Source organism: Coregonus clupeaformis, chromosome 21, assembly GCF_020615455.1.
Source record: "Coregonus clupeaformis isolate EN_2021a chromosome 21, ASM2061545v1, whole genome shotgun sequence".
NCBI lineage: Eukaryota > Metazoa > Chordata > Actinopteri > Salmoniformes > Salmonidae > Coregonus > Coregonus clupeaformis.
Window position 1 is genome coordinate 25878436 of NC_059212.1, and position 26904 is coordinate 25905339.

Consider the following 26904-nt stretch of genomic DNA (forward strand, 5'->3'; position numbering starts at 1 on the left):
TGCAGGTATGTGAATAATGAAAAAGCATGAGGGCAAAAACCTTCAAAATATTTAAAAGCACTCTCAGTAGACCAGTAGATTCTTAGTAGCTCTCGGTAGCACCAGTATAACTCTCAGTAGACCCCTTCATTCATAGGCTACTTGGATAATGGACAGCATAAAAAGTCACACCTATGTGAAACTGCTAAACCAGCCTTGATTTAGGGGAGGGTAGACTATGTTTGGTTTTTTATCAAATTAAATGAAATGGGGGGGAAACCAGTCGTTTTTTAAATGTTTCTAAATACGAGATTCACCAGCACAAAAGCCACATCTCTCTTCCCATGGCTGGATAGGCTGCGCTTCCGCTCTCAAAACCCATGCCATTATCAACTGCGTTACTGTTAAGACCTGCTTTTTGTGGGTCTTAAAACTTTCCTTTAGTGCTGCATGAAATTGTCACTTGTGTTTAAGGACACACCTCAAATATTGCCACCCCTACCACCTCAGCACAAGCAAGCCGATGTTACATTTACATTTTACATTTTAGTCATTTAGCAGACGCTCTTATCCAGAGCGACTTACAGTTAGTGAGGGCATACATCTTTTTTTTGTCCATACTGTTAGACAGATAAATTGCTGAACCTGCCGTTAGGGCTGGAAAATGCCATTGCGCCTCCTTCACACCAGCCAAAAAATAGAGACCTCTGTGTAACTCCAGAAGATTTGAAAATGAACCGAACACAATTCCATCTTCTCCTCATCGACGACTTCCTGAAATAGCCAACTTATGTCCTCATTTAATTTCTCCACTCATGCCCCGAGCTCTTAATGAACTATCCCCTCACTCTTTTGTAGCTGGTAAGGAACGAGCGAGTGTACAGCTTAATCAATATTCAACCCTTTTTTCCCCCCTCCTTCCCTTCTTCCTCCAGCTCATGGATTGGTTTTCCTCTTCACTTTGATCTACTGCTGGTTTAAAGGGACCCTTTGAAGTTAGCTTTGCTAGCCGCTACATCTGACTTGTGTTCCCATCGATCTTACCCTACCCTCTTATTTGTTAGTGTGTGTCGGGTTCAAAGCTCCTCTGAGGATTGGAAACGCGGGTAGGAACTAGGAAGGAGTTTGGGGACAGAGCTCCTCCATGTGTATGTGTTACCCACAGTGATGGAAGACGTACAATTTTTACTACATCCTCTAACAACTAGTTTTGATAGGATCGTGTTTGAAGAATCTAATTTGGGAATCAAAAAGAATACCGCCTCCTTTTAATGTAAAATAAGAGATGAGATGCAAGACAAGGGCTGTCTGGGACTGTGTCGATAGCTGATAGCGTTAAATTACAAATCTACAGAACAAACCACTTTAAGCGTAAGGCTTCAAGATTCAGTCACATAATCAGACACAGAAATAACCAGTATTCTGTCTTCTAGAAGTAGGTCGCGCTCAGATAGGTAGCAGGTTAGGCTGTTTGTCACACTGTGTGTGTATGGAACATTGTACATATGTCTGACGGCAGATCTTGTACCCTTGTACAAAAGTTTGCCCTTACTTCCTGGCTGTGGTGTCACAGATGCATCCGCAGGGTTTTCTAATCTGGGAACGAGATCCCAGAGGACACAAAGGGAATTTTCAGCACAGACTCTCTCCGTGTCAGGACAATTTTGGCTAGGCATGGCCTTTATATAATATGACACAGAATCTGTGGTATAGCATGCAGAATGTGCTTGTGTTAGTGTCATGTCGTTGCGGTTGTCAAATCAATTGCATTGCAATCAAATAGAACCATGCAATCGAATACAACCGTGTCTGGTCGACACAACTCAATGCCTAATACTGTCAAATAGTGTAGGAATCAGTGAAGTATTGCTTGTTTATTGTCAACATCTCGGCTGAAAGGCCTGCAAATTAAAAGTTTAATTTCAGTCCTATTTAGTTTATTTTGATATGGCCATCGTCTTCTCCTGTCTCTGTAGCAAGAGAAAATGGTGGCGATTACAATACTAACAATGATAATGACACTAACGATCCTCATTTATCTCTTTCTTTCTCTCGCTCTCCATCTCTTCTCTCCTGCAGCAAAACGACGGTCAGTTCACCGTGATCCAGCTGGTGGGCATGATGAGGGGCATCGCAGCGGGCATGAAGTACCTCTCGGACATGAATTACGTCCATAGAGACCTGGCCGCCCGCAACATCCTGGTCAACAGCAACCTGGTCTGCAAAGTGTCTGACTTCGGCCTGTCGCGCTACCTCCAGGACGATACTTCTGACCCCTCCTACACCAGCTCTCTGGTGAGTCCTACTAGCTACTTTCTGAACGAAAAAATTGTGTTTTGTTCGTATGTTGTTCTACCTTTGAAATGGATAGGCAGGACGCCAGCAACAATCAACTCGCTGAAAACAAGCAACATAGAACAGGGACACTGTGATATGTGACTCCTTTTTTGTGTGTGTGTGTGTGTGTGTGTGTGTGTGTGGTGTGTGTGTGTGTGTGTGTGTGTGTGTGTGTGTGTGTGTGTGTGTGTGTGTGTGTGTGTGTGTGTGTGTGTGTGTGTGTGTGTTTGTGTGTGTGGAGGCTAAGAGAGGATTGTCTATATGCTTGAGTACAATAGGGGTAAATGACTGCTTGAGTACAATAGGGGTAAATGGTACATCTAAAAGAACTACAACACTTCTGTCCGACCATCTCTCAGGCATTTCCTTTCAGTCCCCCTCACCACTCTCCCTTTCCTCAACTCAGCCTCTATCTCTTCTCTTTAACATTCCACAAGCCTTCTCTTCTCCTTCTTTCCGCTAGTCACGGAGCAGTACTGTCACATCTTCATTAGTGCAGAGACATGCAGACTTTGGGGAAGACCCCTCTCATTGGCATGCATAGGATGCAGGTTAACTAAAAGGGCACCCCAGCCCCTTAAACTGACAGCTTCTATTATTACTCAGGCATCATGGAAGGATTTATGCCCCTAATTAACACCACAGAGGTACAGATCTGTAATTATTAGTCGCCAACGCTAGTGTAGCCGACTCCCTCGGTTTTCGATGTAATTCACAACACACTCCCACCCTCATATTTTAATGCATTGCAGGGTTATTAGGGATTGCTGTGTGTGTGTGTGTGTGGGGGGGGGTATGAGCATGTGTGCCCTGCATTGAGTTTCATTTGAACCAGCTAATTAGTTGGGTATATGTAGTGGTTTATTATTTGGTTGTTTCTGACAGTTTGCAGGGAATACAGTCATTCTTAAGTGAGGTCAACTTTTGGAAAATGATTTATATGCACATGAGGAAAAATATATATTTCCACTGTATACGCTCTTAGAAAAAAGTGTTCCAAAAGGGTTATTCGGCTGTCCCAATAGGATAACCTATTTCGGTTACAGGTAGAACCCTTTTGGGTTCCATGTAGAACCCTCTGTGGAAAGGGTCCTACCTGGAAACAAAAGGGTTATACCTGGAAGCAAAAAGGGGTTTTCAAAGGGTTCTCCTATGGGGACAGTTGAAGAACCATTTTAGGTTTAGAGTGTATGAGTCATCAACGATCAAACACAAAAATTTTCCACATATAGAGATTCTAAGGTATCTTAACATAGGATGCATGAGTCAGGTATCAAGGTAGTACAAAAATAGGAGACTAAAATGAGTTCTTATGTATCTAAACATAGGTGTTCTTTGTGAAATCAAGGACATGACAACAACAGTACAAACCCACGTCTTCCTTCAGTCAGAAGATTATTATTATTAGAACTCAACTGTGTGTGTGTGTGTGTGCGTGGGTGCGCAGTGTGTGTCTGAGTCTGTATGTGTGTGTGTTCCTGACTGTGTGTGTGTGTCTGTGTGTCTGTCTCTGTCTGTTTGTGAACACTGAGATACCCGTAAAGGCTGTTGATTGACAGGTTGTCTTAGGTGTGAACAGGAAGTGTGACATGGGTTTGGGAAGTTAATTGCCATCTAGGAAGGAATACCTACCTAGTTCTCTGTGACCCCTGTGGTTAAGCCCTGCTGAAACAACAAAGACAAGCACACCTTCTGTTGTCAATCTCGCTGATGCCACGAAGGTGGTTAGATGTTGGGATTGGATTATGTATTATTGTTTAGTGTTCTTGATGTTTGTTTGTTTCATGTACAGTATACAAGACCCCTTGAAAATGAGATGATGCATCTCAAGGGTTTTATACTTTTGACAAGGGTTGCAAAATAGATAGTATAGGCTTTAGGATCTACCTTTTTATCCCCAAGGGGAAATGTGTTTTGGATATTAGAAAGGTACTGTACAATGACAGTACATTGCTTTTCACACCAATTGTTTTCGTGCTTAACCTTTACCCAACCCAGGTATTCCTAATGATAGGACCTATATGTCATGAGAGTTCTGCCATATAACACAGACACAGAAACTGCTATTTGCACTCCATCCAAAAGCACACCTGAGTAACACAAGTCTCTCCAAGCGTTCCGCTTGACCTTACTGTGTCTTGTCACTAGCTGGGTCCTGACCCTCCATTCTAATCCACTCTCCTTGGGAACGTTCTGGGAATATTCTCTATCCACAGGGGAGACGTTGTGGAGAGAGTCGGGGTCCTTGGGTCCCTCACATCTTCCTTTAATTAAGCCTCCACGCCGCCACGGCAGCGCCCTTCACTCGCCGACCTCCCTCCGCCGGTTACGAGGTGAACACAGAATGCCAAAGCAATCACTGAGCGAGGCCAGCGCGGCTTGTGAAAGCCGAGGGAATCAGGGAAATTAAATTCTGCCAATGTCCTATGATGTACGTCGCCATCGACCTCCTCCTCCTGCAAATTAATCACCTCATTTTCCTTCCTCTCCTTCCTTTGTGAAGTTTTCCCACTATTTCTGAGGGCACCAATTACCTGGCCTCCAGAGCGGTACTGGGGAAGGTGCTGGCGGACATGCTGTTAATTGCATAGTGTTAATGCTGGGGTTGGCACTCACACTGGGACCAAATCAAATCAAATCAAATCAAATTTTATTGGTCACATGCGCTGAATACAACAGGTGCAGACATTACAGTGAAATGCTTACTTACAGCCCTTAACCAACAGTGCATTTATTTTAAACAAAAAAAGTAAAAATAAACCAACAACAAAAAAAGTGTTGAGAAAAAAAAGAGCAGAAGAAAAATAAAGTGACAGTAGGGAGGCTATATATACAGGGGGGTACCGTTGCAGAGTCAATGTGCGGGGGCACCGGCTAGTTGAGGTAGTTGAGGTAATATGTACATGTGGGTAGAGTTAAAGTGACTATGCATAAATACTTAACAGAGTAGCAGCAGCGTAAAAAGGATGGGGTGGGGGGGGCAGTGCAAATAGTCCGGGTAGCCATGATTAGCTGTTCAGGAGTCTTATGGCTTGGGGGTAGAAGCTGTTGAGAAGTCTTTTGGACCTAGACACGGCACTCCGGTACCGCTTGCCGTGCGGTAGCAGAGAGAACAGTCTATGACTAGGGTGGCTGGAGTCTTTGACAATTGTGTACTGGGCCGTACGCACTACCCTCTGTAGTGCCTTGCGGTCGGAGGCCAAGCAGTTGCCATACCAGGCGGTGATGCAACCAGTCAGGATGCTCTCGATGGTGCAGCTGTAGAATTTTTTGAGGATCTGAGGACCCATGCCAAATCTTTTTAGTCTCCTGAGGGGGAATAGGCTATATCCACCAGAATGGATATAGGAGCAGGGGGTAGAGAAACAAGGTAAATGTCCCCTCAAATGTTTGCTGCATAGTCGCAAAAGGTAATCTCTTTATTTAGGCTTTGGTGAGACAGTTGTAATGTTTTGACCAGCACATGATTTAAGACCAAATTGCTAACTTGACTTGGTTGAACCATGTCAGTCAAACGGTCTGACCATTGTTAGGATATCACTAAAGCTCTATTAAAGATCACTTTGACGAGCATCAAACAAAACATTGAGTACAGACGTTTACAGACGTAGACTTTTACCCTCTTTCTTTTCTCTTTCGCTTCTTCTTTCTACAGCTTCAGCACTATGTTTGGTTGTATGTTATTACTCCCAGCATGCCCCTCTTCAGGATGCTCCCCTCACTGCGAGTGGAGAGGGATGACCTGTGTGACCTTACGGAGGACAGAATTGATTTTTAGACGCTCCGCGGGCCATGAATTTCACATCAGTCCATCTATCTATCCTTCTATCCATCCATCCATCTATCATTTCACTTCTTTTTTCATCACATCTTTTCCCTGGGGGACCCAGCGGCTCAAAGGAAGGACAGGCAGAGTGTCTGCATGATGTCTGATGTATTGTGTGTGTGGTTTGGTTTTACTATCCTTGTGGGGACCAGAAGTCCCCAGAAGATTCGGAGAAGTGGGGACATTTCACCGGCCCCCACAAGGAAAAATGATTTTTTAGGCTTAGGCGTTAGGTTTAGGGTTAGTGTTACAATTAGGGTTAGGTTTAGGGTTAGGGCTTTGGGGTTAGGGTAAGGGTTAGGGGTTAGGGAAAATAGGATTTTGAATGGGAATAAATGTTTTGGTCCCCACAGGGATAGTAAAACAAACGTGTGTGTGTGTGTGTGTGTGTGAAATAGGCTGAATGCTGTTTATCACCACACCATGCAGTGTTTGTTGTTAAAGATGTGAAATGTTTTAAGTGGTTAATAAAAATGTGAACGGTTTTGATGTGTAGTAACAGCACAGGTGTAGGCATCCTGATAAATAAGAATACACCCTTTTACCTTATATCCCAGCACGTGGACCAAGAAGGACGTTTTCTAATGTTGAATTGTACCTTACATGGTGAAGAATACACATTGATTTCACTGCATATCCCACCAGGGGCAAATGTTGTGTTTTTAGATAGAATTCAAGCTATATTAGATCAAATCCAGAAAGTAACTATTATTTTAGCAGGAGACCTAAATTATAGATTTGATAAGATTGACAGTACACCTGGAGATTACTATTCTCAACTAAAAAATACTAAGTAAGAAAAGCTATTCAAAAATTGACTAAAACAAAATTCTCAAACATGCACTCAACTATTTATTGGGTTAAAAAATCCATTACATAATGATATCAGATCCTTCTCCGGTATCATGCTTAATTACACCAACAGAAAATACACTTAGCGACAGAAAATGGAGAATGAACAGAGCGCATCTTCAAGACCCAACATTTATGAAATACATAAATGAAAAAATGTAAACCATTACAAATGTAGACATAGACAAAGAAAAGCCGACCCCCGATATAATTTGGGATGCTTTTAAGGCGTACATTAGGGGGATGATAATCTCATATTCGGCAAAAGTTAAATCTGAGTTCGAAATTTTAATTAAAGAAAAATACATCACTATCTTAGAAAAAGCACTTTAAAAAATCTTTACAAGGTAAAGAAGAAAATACATTTTATGAACATAAGCAGGAATATGATATTTTACTTTTGAAGAGAGCCAACAACTACAAGTCAAATAAAGCATACTTCTTAATGGTAAATAAACCTGGTAAACATCTCACAGCCCTCACAAAATGAATACACTCCAAACCAGTAATAATTTTCAAAGATAAAGATACAAATGTGTTAATTAGAAACAACAATGCGATTAATTACAGTTTTAAAAGCTTCTATGAAAATGTATATAAATTAGAATTAAACCACAGTTGGACTGATCCTACAGCCTTATTCGACTCAAAAACGGAAGCAATTATCAGCAGACAAAAAATTATCACTAAAAACAGAGATCATCCAAAAATAAATATTAGACACTGTTAAAACATTCACGTGGAGTAAAGCACCAGGAATGGACGGCTTTACCATAGAATTCTATTTAACATTTTGGGACAAAGTAGCACCCCTATTTACACAAATGACAACACATATGTCACTAAATTCAGCGCTTCCTAGTTCCATGTATCAAACAGTCATTTAAGTTATATTAAAACCAGGAAAATCTGGAAAGTCCCCTGCTGATTACAGTCCCATAAGTTTAATAAATTGAGACAATAAAATAATAACAAAGCTCATAAGCAATAGAATGGCAAAAGTATTACCAGACTTAATATATACGGTATCAATCAAACAGGGCTTATTAAAAGTAGACACAAACAAATACAAGAATATGTCTCAGTGTAATACAATACGCTTTTCTATTCGAAACTTTTGTAGCTTTCAACTTTCCCGCTGAAATAATAAATGTAATAAAAATATTATACAGTGCCTTGCAAAAGTATTCATCCTCCTTGGCGTTTTTCCAATTTTGATGAAGTGAAATGAAAAAAATAACTTGTTTCAAAAAATGCTAAAAATTAAATAACGGAAAAGTGGTGTGTGCATATGTATTCACCCCCTTTGCTATATAGCCCCTAAATAAGATCTGGTGCAACCAATTACCTTCAGAAGTCACATAATTAGTTAAATAAAGTCCACATGTGTGCAATCTAAGTGTCACATGATCTGTCACATGATCTCAGTATATATACACCTGTTCTGAAAGGCCCCAGAGTCTGTAACACCACTAAGCAAGTGGCACCGTGAAGACCAAGGAGCTCTCCAAACAGGTCAGGGACAAAGTTGTGGAGAAGTACAGATCAGGGTTGGGTTATAAAAAAATATCTGAAACTTTGAACATCCCACGGAGCACAATTAAATCCATTATTAAAAAATGGAAAGAATATGGCACCACAACAAACCTGCCAAGAGAGGGCCGCCCACCAAAAACATGGACCAGGCAAGGAGGGCATTAATCAGAGAGGCAAGAAAGAGACCAAATATAACCCTGAAGGAGATGCAAAGCTCCACAGCGGAGATTGGAGTATCTGTCCATAGGACCACTTTAAGCCGTACACTCCACAGAGCTGGGCTTTATGGAAGACTGGCCAGAAAAAAAGCCATTGCTTGAAGAAAAAAATAAGCAAACACATTTGGTGTTTGCCAAAAGCCATGCGGGAGACTCCCCAAACAAATGGAAGAAGGTACTCTGGTCAGATGAGACTAAAACTGAGCTTTTTGGCCATCAAGGAAAACACTATGTCTGGCGCAAACCCAACACCTCTCACCTGAGAACACCATCCCCACAGTGAAGCATGGTGGTGGCAGCATCATGCTGTGGGGATGTTTTTCATCGGCAGGGACTGGGAAACTGGTCAGAATTGAAGGAATGATGGATGGCGCTAAATACAGGGAAATTCTTGAGGGAAACCTGTTTCAGTCTTCCAGAGATTTGAGACTAGGACGGAGGTTCAACTTCCAGCAGGACAATGACCCTAAGCATACTGCTAAATCAACACTCAAGTGGTTTAAGGGGAAACATTTAAATGTCTTGGAATGGCCTAGTCAAAGCCCAGACCTCATTCCAATTGAGAATCTGTGGTATGACTTAAAGATTGCTGTACACCAGCGGAACCCATCCAACTTGAAGGAGCTGGAGCAGTTTTGCCTTGAAGAATGGGCAAAAATCCCAGTGGCTAGATGTGTCAAGCTTATAGAGATATACCCCAAGAGACTTGCAGCTGTAATTGCTGCAAAAGGTGGCTCTATTGTATTGACTTTGGGGGGGTGAATAGTTATGCACGCTCAAGTTTTCTGTTTTTCTGTCTTAATTCTTGTTTGTTTCACCCCAAAAAATATTTTGCATCTTCAAAGTGGTAGGCATGTTTTGTAAATCAAATGATACAAACCCCCCAAAAATCTATTTTAATTCCAGGTTGTAAGGCAACAAAATAGGAAAAATGCCACTGTATAAATGTCCTAAAGCAAAAATATACACAAGTAATACATTATCTGATGAAATTGCTCTAGAAAGTGACACAAGACATGGATGTCCTCTCTCCCCCCTCCTGTTTGTACTGGCAATTGAACCGCTTGCAGAAAAAATTAGACAGGACCCAAATGTAACAGGTATCAGTATTGGTAAACGTTAATATAAACTAAACTTACTTGAAGATGATCTCCTGATATACCTGACCTATATTGAAAACTCAATGTCCCCCTTGCTAAAAATATTTTCAGAATACTCTAAAATCTCAGGATATAAAATGAACGTGGAAAACCCCCACAATAATAATATTTAAAAAAAGAATAACTCATGATATACAGTAATCCTTTAAGCGGACCACAAAAAAATATCAAATACTTAGGATGCTTAAGTGACAACAAACAAAAAAAAGATAACTTTAACCTATTACTTAACAATATGAAAGCAGATCTAATTAGATGGAACAATCTTCCCATAAATCTTACAGAATAAACCTCTTCAGAATGGGATGGCTCCCAAGGCTTTTATATTTATTCTCGGTAATACCAATTACCCCACCAGAGACATTATTTTAAAAATTATATTCGGTCATAACAGACTATGGGCAAATAAAACTCATAGCAAGGAAAGTTTTACATCTTCCTGAGGGTGGTTTAAACCTTCCAGACTTGGAATTGTATCAACTCGCCACCCAAGGCTTTTACTTATAGACATATAGTTAAATGCACTAAAGAGGAACAATGGGTACATATTGAAGATGCGCATGCTCATCCCTAGAATCTTTTCACTTGTCTATTTTCAAATGATAAAGCTAAGAACATTAACATTAACAACTTCATAGTTAGGAAAACTATAACTATGTGGAAAAAAATGTAACCAATATCACTCCGTAAAAATAAACCCCTTTGGAGCAATCCTTGGATAGCTTTTCAGAATTCACCAATAAATTGGTCCACATGGAAAACTAAAGGCATAAAAACCGTAAATGACTTGGTAATAGGAAATACATTTATTTCCATGACATAAAAAAAAAAATGGTGACTGACCAATGTCATTTTAAAATACATGGAACTTAAAAGTTTCATATCACAACATTTGAATTTGAAATCTTTTGGACATCAGAGCAATCTTGAGGGAATCCTATTTGAGTGAGAAAAGGATATTCATATGATAGGTAAGATATACAAAACCTTGCAGAGAGACTCTCCAATTGACAGTCTCTTAGAAAAAAATATTAACCACTGGAACCAAGACTTAAAAATAACTGATATTGGCACAAGATGGAGGGAATGTTAGAACATAACTAACGAAATTAAAGTTAACGAAAATGTACGCTTAATCCAGTATAAACTAATGTATCGAATTTATTACACAAGAGACAAAATTCACAAATTCTACAGCACAACGGCAGAGTCATGTCTTAAGTGTAAAACTAACAATTACTCAATAATCCATTCCTTCTGGGAATGCTATAGTCCAAAAGTTACAGGCAGAGTTAGAAAGTTGCCTGTCAGAAGTATTACAATGTAAATGTACTTTTAATCCATCTGTCTGAATATGTCAAGACATGGCATATGAGGGTGCAATGAGATACCCGATTGGTTGGACGATACTTTTCTCGTCAATCATCTTTAAAAAAACGTATACTTAAAAACTGGAAATCAACCTATCCTCCATCGTTAACACAATGGAAAGGTCAAACACTTTATTATCTAAATATTGGAAATGCGTTGGCGACGAAGGGAAACTAAATGGTGCAGTTTGAGGCCATGTGGGGGGGGCATGTGGGTCTGGGCAGAGGGGATGTCCTGGATGTTTGTGTGCATTGTTGCCGTTTGTATGTGTGTGCTTTGTATTGTTTGAAAATAAATACAATCGTTAAAAAAAAGGTTTTAAGTGGTTATTGGTGAGAGGTTGTGTGTGTGTGGCATGTCCAGAGAAAAAGGGATTAATGTCTGGCTAGTGAAGAAAGTGCAATGCAATCACACTTTGTATTAATAGCCAATGCCCTGAGGAGTAGAGAGAGTGGGGCATTTGTGGTATTTTTTTTTATTTAACCTTTATTTAACTAGGCAAGTCAGTTAAGAACAAATTCTTATTTACAATGACGGCCTACACTGGCCAAACCTGGGCCAATTGTGCGCTGCCCTATGGGACTCCCAATCACGGCCAGTTGTGATAAAGCCAGGAATTGAACCAGGGGGTCTGTAGTGACGCCTCAAGCACTGAGATGCAGTGCCTTAGACCGCTGCGCCACTCGAGAGCCCAAGAGTTGTGGTTGTATGTGGTTGTATGTGGTTGTACAGTGAGGGAAAAAAGTATTTGATCCCCTGCTGATTTTGTACGTTTGCCCACTGACAAAGACATGATCAGTCTATCATTTTAATGGTAGGTTTCATTGAACAGTGAGAGACAGAATAAATTTAAAAAATCCAGAAAAAACGCATGTCAAAAATGTTATAAATTGATTTGCATTTTAATGAGGGAAATAAGTATTTGACCCCTCTGCAAAACATGACTAAGTACTTGGTGGCAAAAACCTTTTTGGCAATCACAGAGGTCAGATGTTCCTTGTAGTTGGCCACCAGGTTTGCACACATCTCAGGAGGGACTTTGTTCCACTCCTCTTTGCAAATCTTCTCCAAGTCATTAAGGTTTCGAGGCTGACGTTTGGCAACTCGAACCTTCAGCTCCCTCCACAGATTTTCTATGGGATTAAGGTCTGGAGACTGGCTAGGCCACTCCAGGTCCTTAATGTGCTTCTTCTTGAGCCACTCCTTTGTTGCCTTGGCCGTGTGTTTTGGGTCATTGTCATGCTGGAATACCCATCCACGACCCATTTTCAATGCCCTGGCTGAGGGAAGAAGGTTCTCACCCAAGATTTGACGGTACATGGCCCCGTCCATCGTCCCTTTGATGCGGTGAAGTTGTCCTGTCCCCTTAGCAGAAAAACACCCCCAAAGCATAATGTTTCCACCTCCATGTTTGATGGTGGGGATGGTGTTCTTGGGGTCATAGGCAGCATTCCTCCTCCTCCAAACACGACGAGTTGAGTTGATGCCAAAGAGCTCAATTTTGGTCTCATCTGACCACAACACTTTCACCCAGTTCTCCTCTGAATCATTCAGATGTTCATTGGCAAACTTCAGACGGCCCTGTATATGTGCTTTCTTGAGCAGGGGGACCTTGCGGGCGCTGCAGGATTTCAGTCCTTCACGGCATAGTGTGTTACCAATTGTTTTCTTGGTGACTATGGTCCCAGCTGCCTTGAGATCATTGACAAGATCCTCCCGTGTAGTTCTGGGCTGATTCCTCACCGTTCTCATGATCATTGCAACTCCACGAGGTGAGATCTTGCATGGAGCCCCAGGCCGAGGGAGATTGACAGTTATTTTGTGTTTCTTCCATTTGCGAATAATCTCACCAACTGTTGTCATCTTGTAGCCCATTCCAGCCTTGTGTAGGTCTACAATCTTGTCCCTGACATCCTTGGAGAGCTCTTTGGTCGTGGCCATGGTGGAGTTTGGAATCTGATTTATTGATTGCTTCTGTGGACAGGTGTCTTTTATACACTGAGATTAGGAGCACTCCCTTTAATAGTGTGCTCCTAATCTCAGCTCGTTACCTGTATAAAAGACACCTGGGAGCCAGAAATCTTTCTGATTGAGAGGGGGTCAAATACTTATTTCCCTCATTAAAATGCAAATCAATTTATAACATTTTTGACATGAGTTGCTTTTTTTGTTATTTTTTGTTATTCTGTCTCTCACTGTTCAAATAAACCTACCATAAAAATTATAGACTGATCATTTCTTTGTCAGTGGGCAAACGTACAAAATCAGCAGGGGGTCAAATACTTTTTTCCCTCACTGTATATGTGGGACAGATTGCCTTCCGTTTTATGTTGAGACTGAGAGGGTTTTGTGTGTGTGTGTGTTTGTGTGTGTGTGTCTGTGGAGGCTAAGAGAGGATTCTTTATATGCTTCCATGTGTCTTCATGCTCGCCTGTGTGTGTACGCACTCTTTTGTGTGTGCGCACACTTGAATGGGTGTGTGTGTCTTTGAGGCTGCATCAAAGAGGGCAAGGGGTTGAGAGGCGAGGTCACCCACAGCCCAGTAACATACTTCATCCATCAAACCCCCGCGACCTCACTGACATTCTTGCTCTCTCCGCTCCGCTACCTTCTATCCACCCTCTGTTTCTGTTCGTTGTTTTCTATTTGCATCCTTTCCTCCTACCCTTCTCCTACCCTTCTCTCCCTTTGGCATACCACCCAAAGCCTTTTGTGTTGTTTGTCACTGGTGTGAAATATTGATGTGGCAAAAGTTACAGGGGACTTCAGGGGAATGCATCCTTGAGTAAAGAAGTGAAAAAGAAGTGGAAAAACTCTGAGAAAAGTTGCCATTTGGTCCACCTAGACTCCTTTATCAAAGCGGGAACATGGCGTCTAGGGAAACCATGTGTTTTCATGCTTGATTTATACCTCCTGTCATGTGTGACAGATCAAGCTGCTGTCTATGACTGAGGTGGGCATTCTGTGCCTGTATGGATGCAGAGCATGATTCAGACATGGTGATCCTCTACATAGCACACTGAAGGGGGGACGAAATGTAATGTGGGAGATGGATTTTGTCACAACACTGACCTCAGTCCATAGACTGACATTGGACAATCATGGGAAGTTGCTGGCCAGTCCGTCAGTTAGTATAACTGCGAGCTACTACAGATTAAATTAGATGTCAGATTCTTCTCTAGTTTTTGCGCAATGGCTCCTCAAAGAGAGAGAGACAGAGGGTCACAGCATGCTAGTTCCTGGGAAGAGAAAACGCTGTGACACAGTTACATTATTTACAATTTAGCAGACGCTCTTATCCAGAGCGTCTTACAGTAGCAATTAGGGTTAAGTGCCTTGCTCAAGAGCACATCGACAGATTTTTCACCAAGTCGGCTCGGGGATTTGAACCAGTGACCTTTCGGTTACTGGGCCAACGCTCTTAGCTGCTATAATACCTGCCGCCCATTGACACGAGTAGAGACACATCAGTTCTTGTTTAAACAACCCAAGCAATCTGTTATGTGATTAGTCTGTGTGCTGTGAGCTGTAATTGCCTATTTTCCAACTTCTTAGAGTCATCTCAAGGGGACAGAATAAAGATGTCACCCGGTTACACAAGCCAAGGTCGTAGTCTAATATTAAACCTCTGAAAAAGCCTAACAAGGATGTGCAAAAATACATGATAATAACGTAGGATTCACGCTGGGTTTAATTTGAGGGGCCCCTGGTGGCCCCTGAGTCATCGGTGGCCCAGATAGAGGTTGCACAAGGGGAGGGGGCATTTCTATTAAGCAGAAGTGGTGTCATCGAGTTGAAGAGCTGAAGGAATATGTTAACTGCAAAAGACTACACAGACAACGTTTATCAAAGGTCGGATTTAATACCACTTTGAGACCACCTGTGTGTCATAGACTCATATGACTCCTACACTAAACTATATAATTGAAATAAATAGCAGTAGAATACTGTATGTGGGCACTTTGTGAAATGATGCCTGAAATAGTTCCATGGAGTCAAATATAACTTCCCTTGACGTTTTAACCTATTCTCCATTGCGCTTTAGACAGTGGAACTGTAGAAGGGCCCGCCTCTCCCAGACAGTCCCTGGGATGTCTGCACTCTCTCTCTCTCTCTCTCCCCCTCTCTCTCTCTCTCTTTCTCACTCTCTATCATATCCTCTCTCTCTCTCTCTCTCTCTCTCTCTCTCTCTCTCTCCCCCTCTCTCTCTCTCTCTTTCTCACTCTCTATCATATCCTCTCTCGCTCGCTCTCTCTCTCTCTCTCTCTCTCTGTCTCTCTTTCTCTCGCTCCCCCCCTCTCTCTCTCTCTCTCTCTCTCTCTCTCTCTCTCTCTCTCTCTCTCTCTCTCTCTCTCTCTTTCTCCCCCTCTCCCTCTCTCTACTCTTTTTGGGCAGACTGCCCAGCAATCGTTGCTTTCAGGACATAAACGGCAGTTGATGGAGCACTTTGCCTAGCCTAAGTAAATGTGCTCGGGACCATTTGAGTGTGCATTGTTTAGGAATGGATCACATAGACGTTTGGCCAGAGTGCTGTGTGTCTGCTGCATTACTGGGAGTTCACAGATTTGTCTTCCACCAGGGGGGAATGAATCTGCATTTGGGGACAGCTGCTACTTTAAGAAAAACATGATGGTACTCATTGATATATCTTAGAGAGATGGAGTGGCAGAGGTTGCATGCATCAGCAATGAAAAACAAAACACAGAGAGTTAGAGGATTGAGGAGTTCAGTGGGAGAAGAGCTTGCAGGGTATTTAGCCTACGTTTCCTGGGACACCAGGGCAGGGCATTGCTCCAGTTTGTTTAGAGCGATACACACTGCCATTTGACACTTTAGTTTCCCTTCAGTCTATAGATCGCCAGTGACATACTCTGTTGAATTGCTGGACACATACTGCATCTATCATAGTACACGTTACTGTAGCAATTGCAGTTGTCCCATGTTTCCCACATGTCATGTGTGTGTCGTGTGTAAGGGAGCTCCTCCAAACACACACACTCTGCACCTGTCTGTCACAAAACGCCACACCATCCACCACGTCCCATGATCCTCCTTAACCCTGACAGCACTCTGCCCGCTCTGCTCCCAGCAGGTCTACCCCAGATGTGCCACTACACCTGTCACTTTACCTGTCACAACGGGTCACGACCTGTTACAAGCTGTCACATCTAGTCAAGACCAATCACTTCGTCTCAGCTCATCTTGTTGACTTGAAGGTGATCTGGAGGTAACTTGTCTGTTTGAAGTGAGAGTCATTGTGAAACTCCTTTTCTAAGTATGGCAGGTCTGCAATAATCAAGTATATCACTGTTGTTGTTATTGTTTTGTTGTTGTTTTGTGGAGTCCCTTTGTATATATAATGTAGTTTCTAAAGGGTCGTGAGAGAACAACAATTATGCTCTCATGCTGACATTAAGATTTCTCAATGAAATGCATTATGCATATTCTTTATGTGATGAGCAGCTAGCTGAAGAGATTGATGGAGCTTGGCTGGAGGTTGTTGTATCGTTCAGCTTGTGTAGTTGTTTTACATGAAGGCATAAGTCTGTGTGTGCTCTCTAAGACTCAAGGCCACCACAGAGAACAGCATCTTCCTTTCTTACTGGCTTGTACTGTCGGCCTTGTGAATGAAATGGCTTTCTGGCTCAGACACACACACACACACATCCACACACACATTCTCTCTCCATTCTCCCAGGCTCACAAAGTGTCTGTTTGGCTGTGTTGACACTAGACCCGTTTTAATTCCCATCCTCCCTCCCCCTCTCCTCTCTTCCCCCCTCCCTCTCTCCCTCCCTGGGGTATTCTCTCTCTTTTCTCCTCCTGAGTTAATAAAGAAAAAAACATCCAATCACAGTAGGTTGGTGGCACCTTAATTGGGGAGGACGGGCTCGTGGTAATGGAGTGGAATCAGTGGAATGGCATCAAATACATCAAACACATGGTTTCCATGGTTTCCATGTGTTTAATGCCATTCCATTCGCTCCGTTCCAGCCATTATTATGAGCCGTTCTCCCCTCAGCAGCCTCCACTGCATCCAATGCTTTTATTATATATTTGCCTTCTTCTGTCTGTTTGCCTGTCCGGCTTGTTTTGTTCTGCAGCACTTTGTGTTATTAAAGTGTCGTTTTGACCTGGCTGCTAGCAGATAGCTCGCCCACAGCGATAATTACTAATGATCTGCATAGCTGCCTCGTGGACGTGGCAGCCGTGAAAATGTTATTACCTTGGCCTATCTGCTAGGACCAGTGCAAAGCGAAGCAGGGAGGCACGGAGCTCTTGTACGGCTAGCATCTTTACCCAGGTCACGGCGACGACAGAGCTCATATCCCCCCAGGGTCCCGGGGCGAGAGAGCGAGAGAACAGATGCAGAGAGAGAGAGAGAGAGAGAGAGAGAGAGAGAGAGAGAGAGAGAGAGAGAGAGAGAGAGAGAGAGAGAGAGAGAGAGAGAGAGAGAGAGAGAGAGAGAGAGAGAGAGAGAGAGAGAGAGAGAGAGAGAGAGAGAGAGAGAGAGAGAGAGAGAGAGAGAGAGAGAGGAAAAGAGGGGGATGATCAAGAGAGGCTATAATACAAAGCATTAAGATCACAGCTCTGAGAGAGGAACATGGAAGAGGCAGTGTTTTGTTATTTCATATTTAGTTATATGTATTGTAGTTCTTTTCATTTGGTGTGTCCAAGTTGAAATAGTCGCCTTGAAGCATGGCTCTGACAAAGTTAGAGATGAGAGCCTGGTCTTTATTTTCATTGGTGTGGATGGAGTTTCATGTATTTTTCTATAGCCTTGACACAGAGCTGAGACAGAACTTAGACAAGAGAAAGCCTTTTGGTGTCTGGGATCAGATACTTTAAGAAGAGATATGAGAAAAGCAGAAAAGTAATCAGACCTTAGATGGATATCACTCACTCTTCTTTTTCTCAAAGAAACACAAATACACACTTACTTCCATATGAACCCTCCAGAACCCTCTCTCTTAGATAAAATACTGTTTTCCTTTCTTAGGCACACACACACACACACTCTCATTCTCTCTCTCTCGCTCGCTCTCTCTCTCTCCCTCCCTCCCTCCCTCCCTCCCTCCCTCCCTCCCTCCCTCCCTCCCTCCCTCCCTCCCTCCCTCCCTCCCTCCCTCCCTCCCTCCACCTCCCTGTCTCTCTCTCTCTCTCTCTCTCTCTCTCTCTCTGTAACAGCTCAGGCCTGTATTCCCGGCCCATGCACCCTGACACCAGCCTTCACTGAGGTCAGAGGTTAACATCATGTTCAGGGTCAGGAGCTCCCAGAGGTCAAACACTCAGAGCTGGGCCTTAATGAGCTGAGTTTGAGTCCTCTGGATTTCTACACACACACACACACACACACACGCACGCACACACACACATACATGCACACATTCACTGATGCTTGTGCATGCACATACAGCCACACACAAGCAAAAACCAGATGACACACATGCACACATGCACACATGCACGCATCTACACACACACACACACAAAACACCTCTCGGTCCTGAGGGAAAAAGCCAGGAGAGCAGGGTGGGCCTTGTCTCGCTCTCCCGTCTCTCCTTTCAAGCCCGACTTATCTAGACATTCACAGGTTGAACTAACTGGCATTATTAAGCTGGCCTAGCCTGGCCGGATACAATGGAAACCACCAAGTGGTCCACAAACAGGTGAGTGTGTGTTGAGGGAATCTTAAACAAGCCACCCGGCAATTTCAATCAGATCCATGCATGACTCGCCCCAGGCCCAGGTAGTCCAATTACAAACAGACACGCTCAACAGGCGCACTCAAACCCCAACCAAATCCCCATTTATTCAAACTCGGAGGAGAGAGACGTGGTGTGGGTCGATGTATGAAGGGCAGATCATATTAAGAAGGGGGGCAGAGTTACAATCCCTTGCCGCTGGATCGATAGGGAGATGGGGGGAAATCGGAGTGGAGGGATGGAGGGGTTGCAGTTGTCTTTTGGTTTGGAATGATGATTTTTTATTTATGTATTGGACTAATCATGTCGTTCTCTCTCTCTACCCTCTCTCTCTCTCTCTCTCTTTCTATCCTCTCTCTCTCTCTCTCTCCATTTATTCAAACTCGGAGGAGAGAGACGTGGTGTGGGTCGATGTATGAAGGGCAGATCATATTAAGAAGGGGGGCAGAGTTACAATCCCTTGCCGCTGGATCGATAGGGAGATGGGGGGAAATCGGAGTGGAGGGATGGAGGGGTTGCAGTTGTCTTTTGGTTTGGAATGATGATTTTTTATTTATGTATTGGACTAATCATGTCGTTCTCTCTCTCTACCCTCTCTCTCTCTCTCTCTCTTTCTATCCTCTCTCTCTCTCTCTCTCTCTTTTTCTACCCTCTCTCTCTCTACTCTCTCTCTCTCTGTCTCTTTCTACCCTCTCTCTCTCTACCCTTTCTCTCTCTCTACCCTCTCTCTATCTCTCTCTACCCTCTCTCTGTCTCTCTCTACCCTCTCTCTCTCTACCCTCTCTCTCTCTCTACCCTCTCTCTATCTCTCTCTCTACCCTCTCTCTGTCACTCTCCACCCTCTCTCTCTATCCATCCCCCTTCCCCTCCCTATCCCTCCCCCTCTCTCCCCCTCTCGCTCAGGGGGGTAAGATCCCAGTGAGGTGGACAGCTCCAGAGGCCATAGCCTACAGGAAGTTCACCTCAGCTAGTGACGTGTGGAGCTACGGCATCGTCATGTGGGAGGTGATGTCATTCGGAGAGAGACCCTACTGGGACATGTCTAACCAGGATGTGAGTATTATTGTCATGTTGAACTTTTGAACTTTATTGTTTTAAGTAAATATACACATTCAGATCAATCAAATTTCAATCAATCAAATTAATTTAGAAAGCCCTTTTTACAATGTATGTGCATTCAGATAAAAGGTGAACCTTCTAGTATGTAATGTTGTGTCATAGAATGGAACCCTCTCAAACACATAACAACTCAGTTGTGTCAACATTTGTACCGTTAATATGACAATTGTGAATTCCCACTGGAAATGTCCTTGACAATGAAGAGATCCCCCCCCCAATACAAACACACACACCAATGAGCTCCATATCCACAGCCGCCAACTCTCTCTCTGGGACAGCATGCAGGCATCGACTGGTGAGACACACACTCAGGGAGGAGGCCTGGCACTGCTCACAGCATGGCCTGCTGTTCTCTTCAGTCAGGACACACACACACACATATCTGTGTACCAGGGTTTCTGTTAGCCGGCTTTTTTCAGTAAAAAAAAATTGAAAAGCTGATAAAAAAGTTGGCGCCGGCAATTGCGAAATAATGCTTTTTAGCCTATTCACTGATGGAAATACATTTGACTGGTCATGCTTATCGTTCTATAGGGACATTTGCATAATTTAGTGGAATTAAATTGCTGCGTGTACAATATATTCGTTATGTAGGCTATCTTATTTATCACACGCCTACAGCATACAGATACAGAGCCTTTGAGTGGAAAATCTGTCAGACAGCGCAAGAGCTGCTGCTGCAGCATCTTGTGGTGCTTTCAAGACAACTGGGAAATACGAGGTCAAATAATGACGTCAGTGATCTTCAGGTCGGAAAGATGGAGCTCTAGAAAGAGGCCCGAGTTCCCGAGTTGGAATTCCGAGTTGGATGACCGTTCAAAACGGTTTTTCTCAGTCGGAAGTCTGAGATTAAAGTCGGAAGTCTGAGATTTCCGAGTTCCCAGTTGTTTTGAACTCGGCATCAAACGGCAACGAAAGGCAGGCTTCATCAGTGCGTCACAAACCACTTTGCAATAAGTTGGAGGCAGTATGCATTTTGAAAACATATACCGTATTTTCCGCACTATAAGGTGCACCGGAGTATAAGCCGCAGCAGCTAAATTGAATGATATTGAATGATGTGTACATATATAAGCCGCACTGGACTATAAGCCGCAGGTGTTTTAATGTTTAATTACCATATGTAAGGGTTCGTGCACAGAGGGGATTGTCGGGAAAGAGACAAACTGTCTCGCTCTCGTAATGTCTGTCTGTCTTGCTCTCGTTCTGTCTCTCGTTCTGTCTCTCGTACCACTCTCGGTTCCACTTTTACTTTTGCGCGCTACCTGTCTCACTCTTTTCCGGCCTCCAGCTTTTCCTGCTGGAGCCCGCCGCTTAAAGGTGGGGGGCGCGGACCGGTCATAGAGCCCATAGAGTTAAAGTTGGTGGACTGTAACCTGTAAAATCCATAGATTTAGGAGGTCTTCTAGTGGCCGTTAGCTGTAAAAATCCATAGATTAGCCGCACCGTTATATAAGCCGCAGGGTCAAAAAATGGGGAAAAAGGCGCGGCTTATAGTCCGAAAATTACGGTACTTAATTGTTTGAAACCTGAACGTTTTAATACATATTTTAAGGCATGTCATACCTTGCTTCAAAGTAGCAGATAAGATCTCCTCTCTTTCTAAATGTCTAACAGATATTTTCATCTCTGTCGCATGTGCAGTGTCCTTTTGACAACGGTGTTTTCCCGGTAATTGTATTATGGAACGAACATTCGCGCTTAGCCTACTGCATTGTGCGCGTTGCTGCACTTATAATGTGAATAAATAATAGTTTATCAACATTCTGTTGCAGGATCAAGCTTTTTCATGTAGCCTAGGCCTACTGGTTGTATGTATTTGCGATCTATCGTCCTACAACTGTCCCAAAGTCTGTTTGGAATAGGCTATTTCATTCTCGATAAGCTGACTAATAGAAAAGGTAGCCTAAACTTTTCTACTATAGTAGATTGACATAGGCTAGTGATTTTCCTGTTCATTACTCATCTTGTTGGCTGAGGAAAAGTAAATGTGGACAGTTATTCTAACATCTTCAAAGTGCACATCAGAATTCGGTAATAAGGACAGCACATCGTTGCATCCTCGACTTGCATGTTCTGTTAATATGAATTACCATATCCTAAATGTGATTTCTGTCATTCTGAGCACCGTGGATGGACGCCCTAATCGGGTTACACAGCCAATACATATGGGTCCGGTACATTTCTCAAATGTCCGGTAAATTAAAATGTTGCCGGTCAATTGTGCGGAACCACATTTTCCTAACGTAAACCCTGCTGTGTACATTAATAACACACACACACACACACACACACACATACACACACACACACACACTCGCACGCACATGCAGTATGCACACAAAAGCACACACAAATGATGCACTGACATACACACAAATACACAAGTCTGTGTGCTCATACACATACATACACATGCCCACTCGCACATGCATGTACATGCACTCACATACACACACACACACACACACACACACACTTCCCCATATGCACAATTGGTCAAGATTCTGCTGAATTAAACTAGTCTCAGTGGTAGCATGGGCACCTATAGAGCATCTTCCCATTTCTGATGATAATTCATTTTCACACCCTACAATCTCTATCCCATATCGGCTTTTCCTGACTTTGCCCTGATTCAACCGTTTAATTTGAAAGATTGCTTCTACATACAAGGGTTAACAATCCATCATATGGTATACCATATTAACATGCTACTCAGCTGGTAGAGCACAACGCTTGTAACGCCAAGGTAGTGGGTTCGATCCCCGGGACCACCCATACACAAAAATTTATGCACGCATGACTGTAAGTCGCTTTGGATAAAAGCGTCTGCTAAATGGCATATTATTATTATTATTTATAGAGCGAGACAGCACTACTCTTTCCATAGTTACTGTACTGTATATGCAATCAGCCTATTCCCAAGTCACATTCCCGCAGTGTCAGATTATACAGTCATGTCCATAATTATTGGCACCCTTGATAAAGATGAGCATAAAAGACTGTATAAAATACATAATACAAATACTGAGCTATATTGTATGGTAATTTTTGTATTATTATTATTATTATTATTATATTATTATTTTATACTAATACAATTGCTCAGAGAAGGAGATTTTGTTTAACAAGTACATCATATTTTTTTCTCTCCAAAAGATAGGGGTCAACATTATACCTTTCAATACCTCACCTTGCGAGGATAAAGGTACTGAGCCTTTTTCTAAACTGTTTTATGAGATTGGAGAACACATTGGGAGGGACCTTAGACCTTAGACAACATAGGAAACATTTGAAAAATGTACATGCGAAACTTCACGTGTCCGAAAACCAGATCTTGTCCGAAAAACACTTTTTTTCACATTGTTTTTTTATATATATATTTTTTTATAAAGGAGACGCTGAGTGAATTGCTCACTAACCACTCAATAGTACAAAATGAGACGGAACAACTAGGGCCTGGCGGCACAGGGGTCTAGAGGAAGAGGGGAAAGTGAAAGGGAAACATAAAAACCTCTACAAACATCAGCTTTTTCTCACAATTCTCTGCTTTACTACATTTACATTTACATCATTTAGCAGACTACACATTATTGATCTCCTTTGATCATAAGTTTAGTGACTACCCTCAGATCTTTTCGCAATTGGCCTTCCCAATGGTCCTGTCTGGCAATGGTTTTCTACTGACCTCATCTATCTTATCGCCCTGAGCGAGATTAGACCCATATCTAGATCAACTTCTAATGACTACCTTCCACTCACCACCTACTGCCGTCTCCACAATAGTGCTGCCTAACATGACCCTGACTGACTACCTTGTGACCTTCTGCCCACCCTCTCCATCCCCAGGTGATCAATGCCATAGAGCAGGACTACCGGCTGCCCCCTCCCATGGACTGCCCCTCAGCCCTGCACCAGCTCATGCTGGACTGCTGGCAGAAGGACCGTAACGCCCGGCCACGCTTCACTGACATCGTCAACACCCTGGACAAGATGATCCGCAACCCAGCCAGTCTCAAACAAGTGGCAAGCATCCCTGCAGTGTAAGTGTAGCATACATTAATGTATATGTAGTTTATTACTTTATATAACATCAAAGTCTAAACCTCCCTGCACACCACCATCAAAGCTCTCTCTCTCTCTCTCTTACTTACTCTTCCTCTCCTCCTCCAGGCCTTCCCAGACCCTGTTGGATCATTCTATCCCAGACTTCAACACCTTCAGTTCAGTGGAGGAGTGGCTGGGAGCCATCAAGATGACCCAGTACAGAGATAACTTCCTCAACTCTGGCTTCACCTCCCTGCAACTGGTGGCACAGATTACATCTGAGTGAGTCAAACACATACACACACATGCACAGAAGTACACACACACGTGCACACATGTGAGCAAGCATGCACAGACTCATGCAGGCTCTCACACGCATGCAGTCTTGCGTACACACACACACACACACAAGCATTCACAGATGTACATGCATGCACAAACACACATACACACATACACAGACACACTTATGTGAGCAAGCATGCATGTACACACACATCTCATTTAAAACGATCCTGTCCAAATATTGGCCCTAAGAAATCTTCCTGGCTTCAAAATGTTGTTTCAAAAATGTAGCGACATGGTTTTAATTGTCAATCAAAGAGAACAAAAGCTTGATCACTGAGAGGCAGACAAAGTTAATGGAATATGTGTTTGTTGTTTTCTCCTTCACAGCCAGTGGCTAACCATCCTGAAATTAATTATTTGGGGCTTTGGTTATATATGTAAATGTATTAGAGACCAAATTAATGTTTGTTTATGTACTTGCTTCTTCAGCACACACAGTTGAGGCATTGCAGAAGCAATACTGATGTATTTCCTCTCTTGCTCTCTCTCTCTCTCCTTCTCCCTCCCTCTTCCTATCCCTCTCTTCCTGTCTCCCTCCCTCCCCATCACCAGAGACCTCCTGAGGATAGGTGTGACCCTGGCGGGCCACCAGAAGAAGATCCTCAGTAACGTCGCCTCCATGCGGGTGCAGATGAGCCAATGCCAGTCGCCCACTGCCATGGCATGACTGGAGGGGGCGCCGTGCCACGGGGCGGGCATCATTCGGGCTGGCAGGGACTACGGCAGAAAGGACTACACCCCTCACCGAATGACCCCCGACCCGTCGGAACGTGCCAGGGTCGAGACTATCATTCTCATCTAATCCCATCGAACATATAATCAAACATCATTACCCAGGAGGCCAGGGTCCAGACGAAGACTAACTATCACCTTCCACTAATCTGAGTTATACTGAGTTATGATGTAGAGTTCAATGTGTTCAGAGACAGTTTTTTTCAAATCTTAATCTGTGAGTTCTACAGTATGTAATATCATCGTACTGTACTGTAATCTAACCTCACGACAACCACAGGCTGACACAGTGATGGAGTCTTGACTGGATGATATTAGACTGGAGAGGAGGACCAAGTGGAAGCCATTTTGAAGAGGAAGTTCATTGGTGAATCCCAAACCACCCCCTCTCCCTTACCAACTCGTTCAGAGGGCCCTCCGTTGTCATGTGTTGCTGACGGAACTCAGAGGGTGACTTCCAGAGAGTGGCCAGGGGATCAATAAACCCATCAACTTCGGGACATACTCGTGACAATTCATGTTCCACTTTTAAATAATAAAACAAGCATGAAATTCAACCCACTGGGAAAAAACTGGTTGAATCAACGTTGTTTCCACGTAATTTCAACAATAAATGTGATGATGTTGAATTAACGTGGAAAACTGATTGGATTTGCAAAAGTAATCAACATAAGGGAATTCCATATTTTTTTCACCGAACTTTGAACCTAAATCCAATGTCATGGTGACATTTTTTGTTGATTTCACGTTGAATTCACGTTAGTTGAGAACAACCAAATGTAAATAAAAAAATTATGTTGAACTGACGTATGTGCCCAGTGAGAAATTTACAAATCCCCCTGGTCATTTTATAAGATATTAACCTCAGTAACAGTTACACATTTCATTTGGGAGGTATTTCATCTGTTACGTGTCTTGAAATCAGACATAAACAATTGCACGTGGCACATAGAGTTGAAGTCGGAAGTTTACATCCACCTTAGCCAAATATATTTAAACTCAGTTTTTCACAATTCCTGACATTTAATCCTAGTAAAAATCACCTGTCTTAGGTCAGTTAGGATCACCACTTTATTTTAAGAATATGAAATGTCAGAATAATAGTAGAGAGAATGATTTATTTAAGCTTTTATTTCTTTCATCACATTCCCAGTGGGTCAGAAGTTTACATACACTCAATTAGTATTTGGTAGCATTGCCTTTAAATTGTTTAACTTGGGTCAAACGTTTCGGGTAGCCTTCCACAAGCTTCCCACAATAAGTTGGGTGAATTTTGGCCCATTCCTCCTGACAGAGCTGGTGTAACTGAGTCAGGTTTGTAGGCCTCCTTGCTCGCACACGCTTTTACAGTTCTGCCCACAGATTTCCTATAGGATTGAGGTCAGGGCTTTGTCATGGCCATTCCAATACCTTGATTTTGTTGTCCTTAAGCCATTTTGCCACAACTTTGGAAGTATGCTTGGGGTCATTGTCCATTTGGAAGACCCATTTGCGACCAAGCTTTAACTTCCTGATTGATGTCTTGAGGTTGCTTCAATATATCAACATAATTTTCCTTCCTCAAGATGCCATCTATTTTGTGAAGTGCACCAGTCCCTGCTGCAGCAACGCACCCCCACAGCATGATGCTGCCACCCCTATGCTTCACGGTTGGGATGGAGTTCTTCGGCTTG

General features: G+C 42.9%; 1 protein-coding gene across 3 annotated transcripts in view; it reads left to right on the plus strand.

Annotated features, from left to right (window-relative positions):
* The window catches only part of LOC121535151 (ephrin type-B receptor 1), a 325240-nt gene extending 298986 nt beyond the window's left edge, over nucleotides 1-26254 (plus strand). For all 3 annotated transcript variants that reach the window (XM_041841921.2, XM_041841922.2, XM_041841923.2), the window contains 5 exons: nucleotides 2059-2274; nucleotides 19889-20038; nucleotides 23954-24147; nucleotides 24278-24433; nucleotides 25052-26254. In XM_041841921.2, coding sequence (XP_041697855.2) covers nucleotides 2059-2274; nucleotides 19889-20038; nucleotides 23954-24147; nucleotides 24278-24433; nucleotides 25052-25166 — 831 coding nt within the window. In that variant the 3' untranslated portion in view covers nucleotides 25167-26254. The remainder of the gene's footprint in view (nucleotides 1-2058; nucleotides 2275-19888; nucleotides 20039-23953; nucleotides 24148-24277; nucleotides 24434-25051) is intronic.
* The last annotated feature ends 650 nt before the right edge of the window (nucleotides 26255-26904 follow it).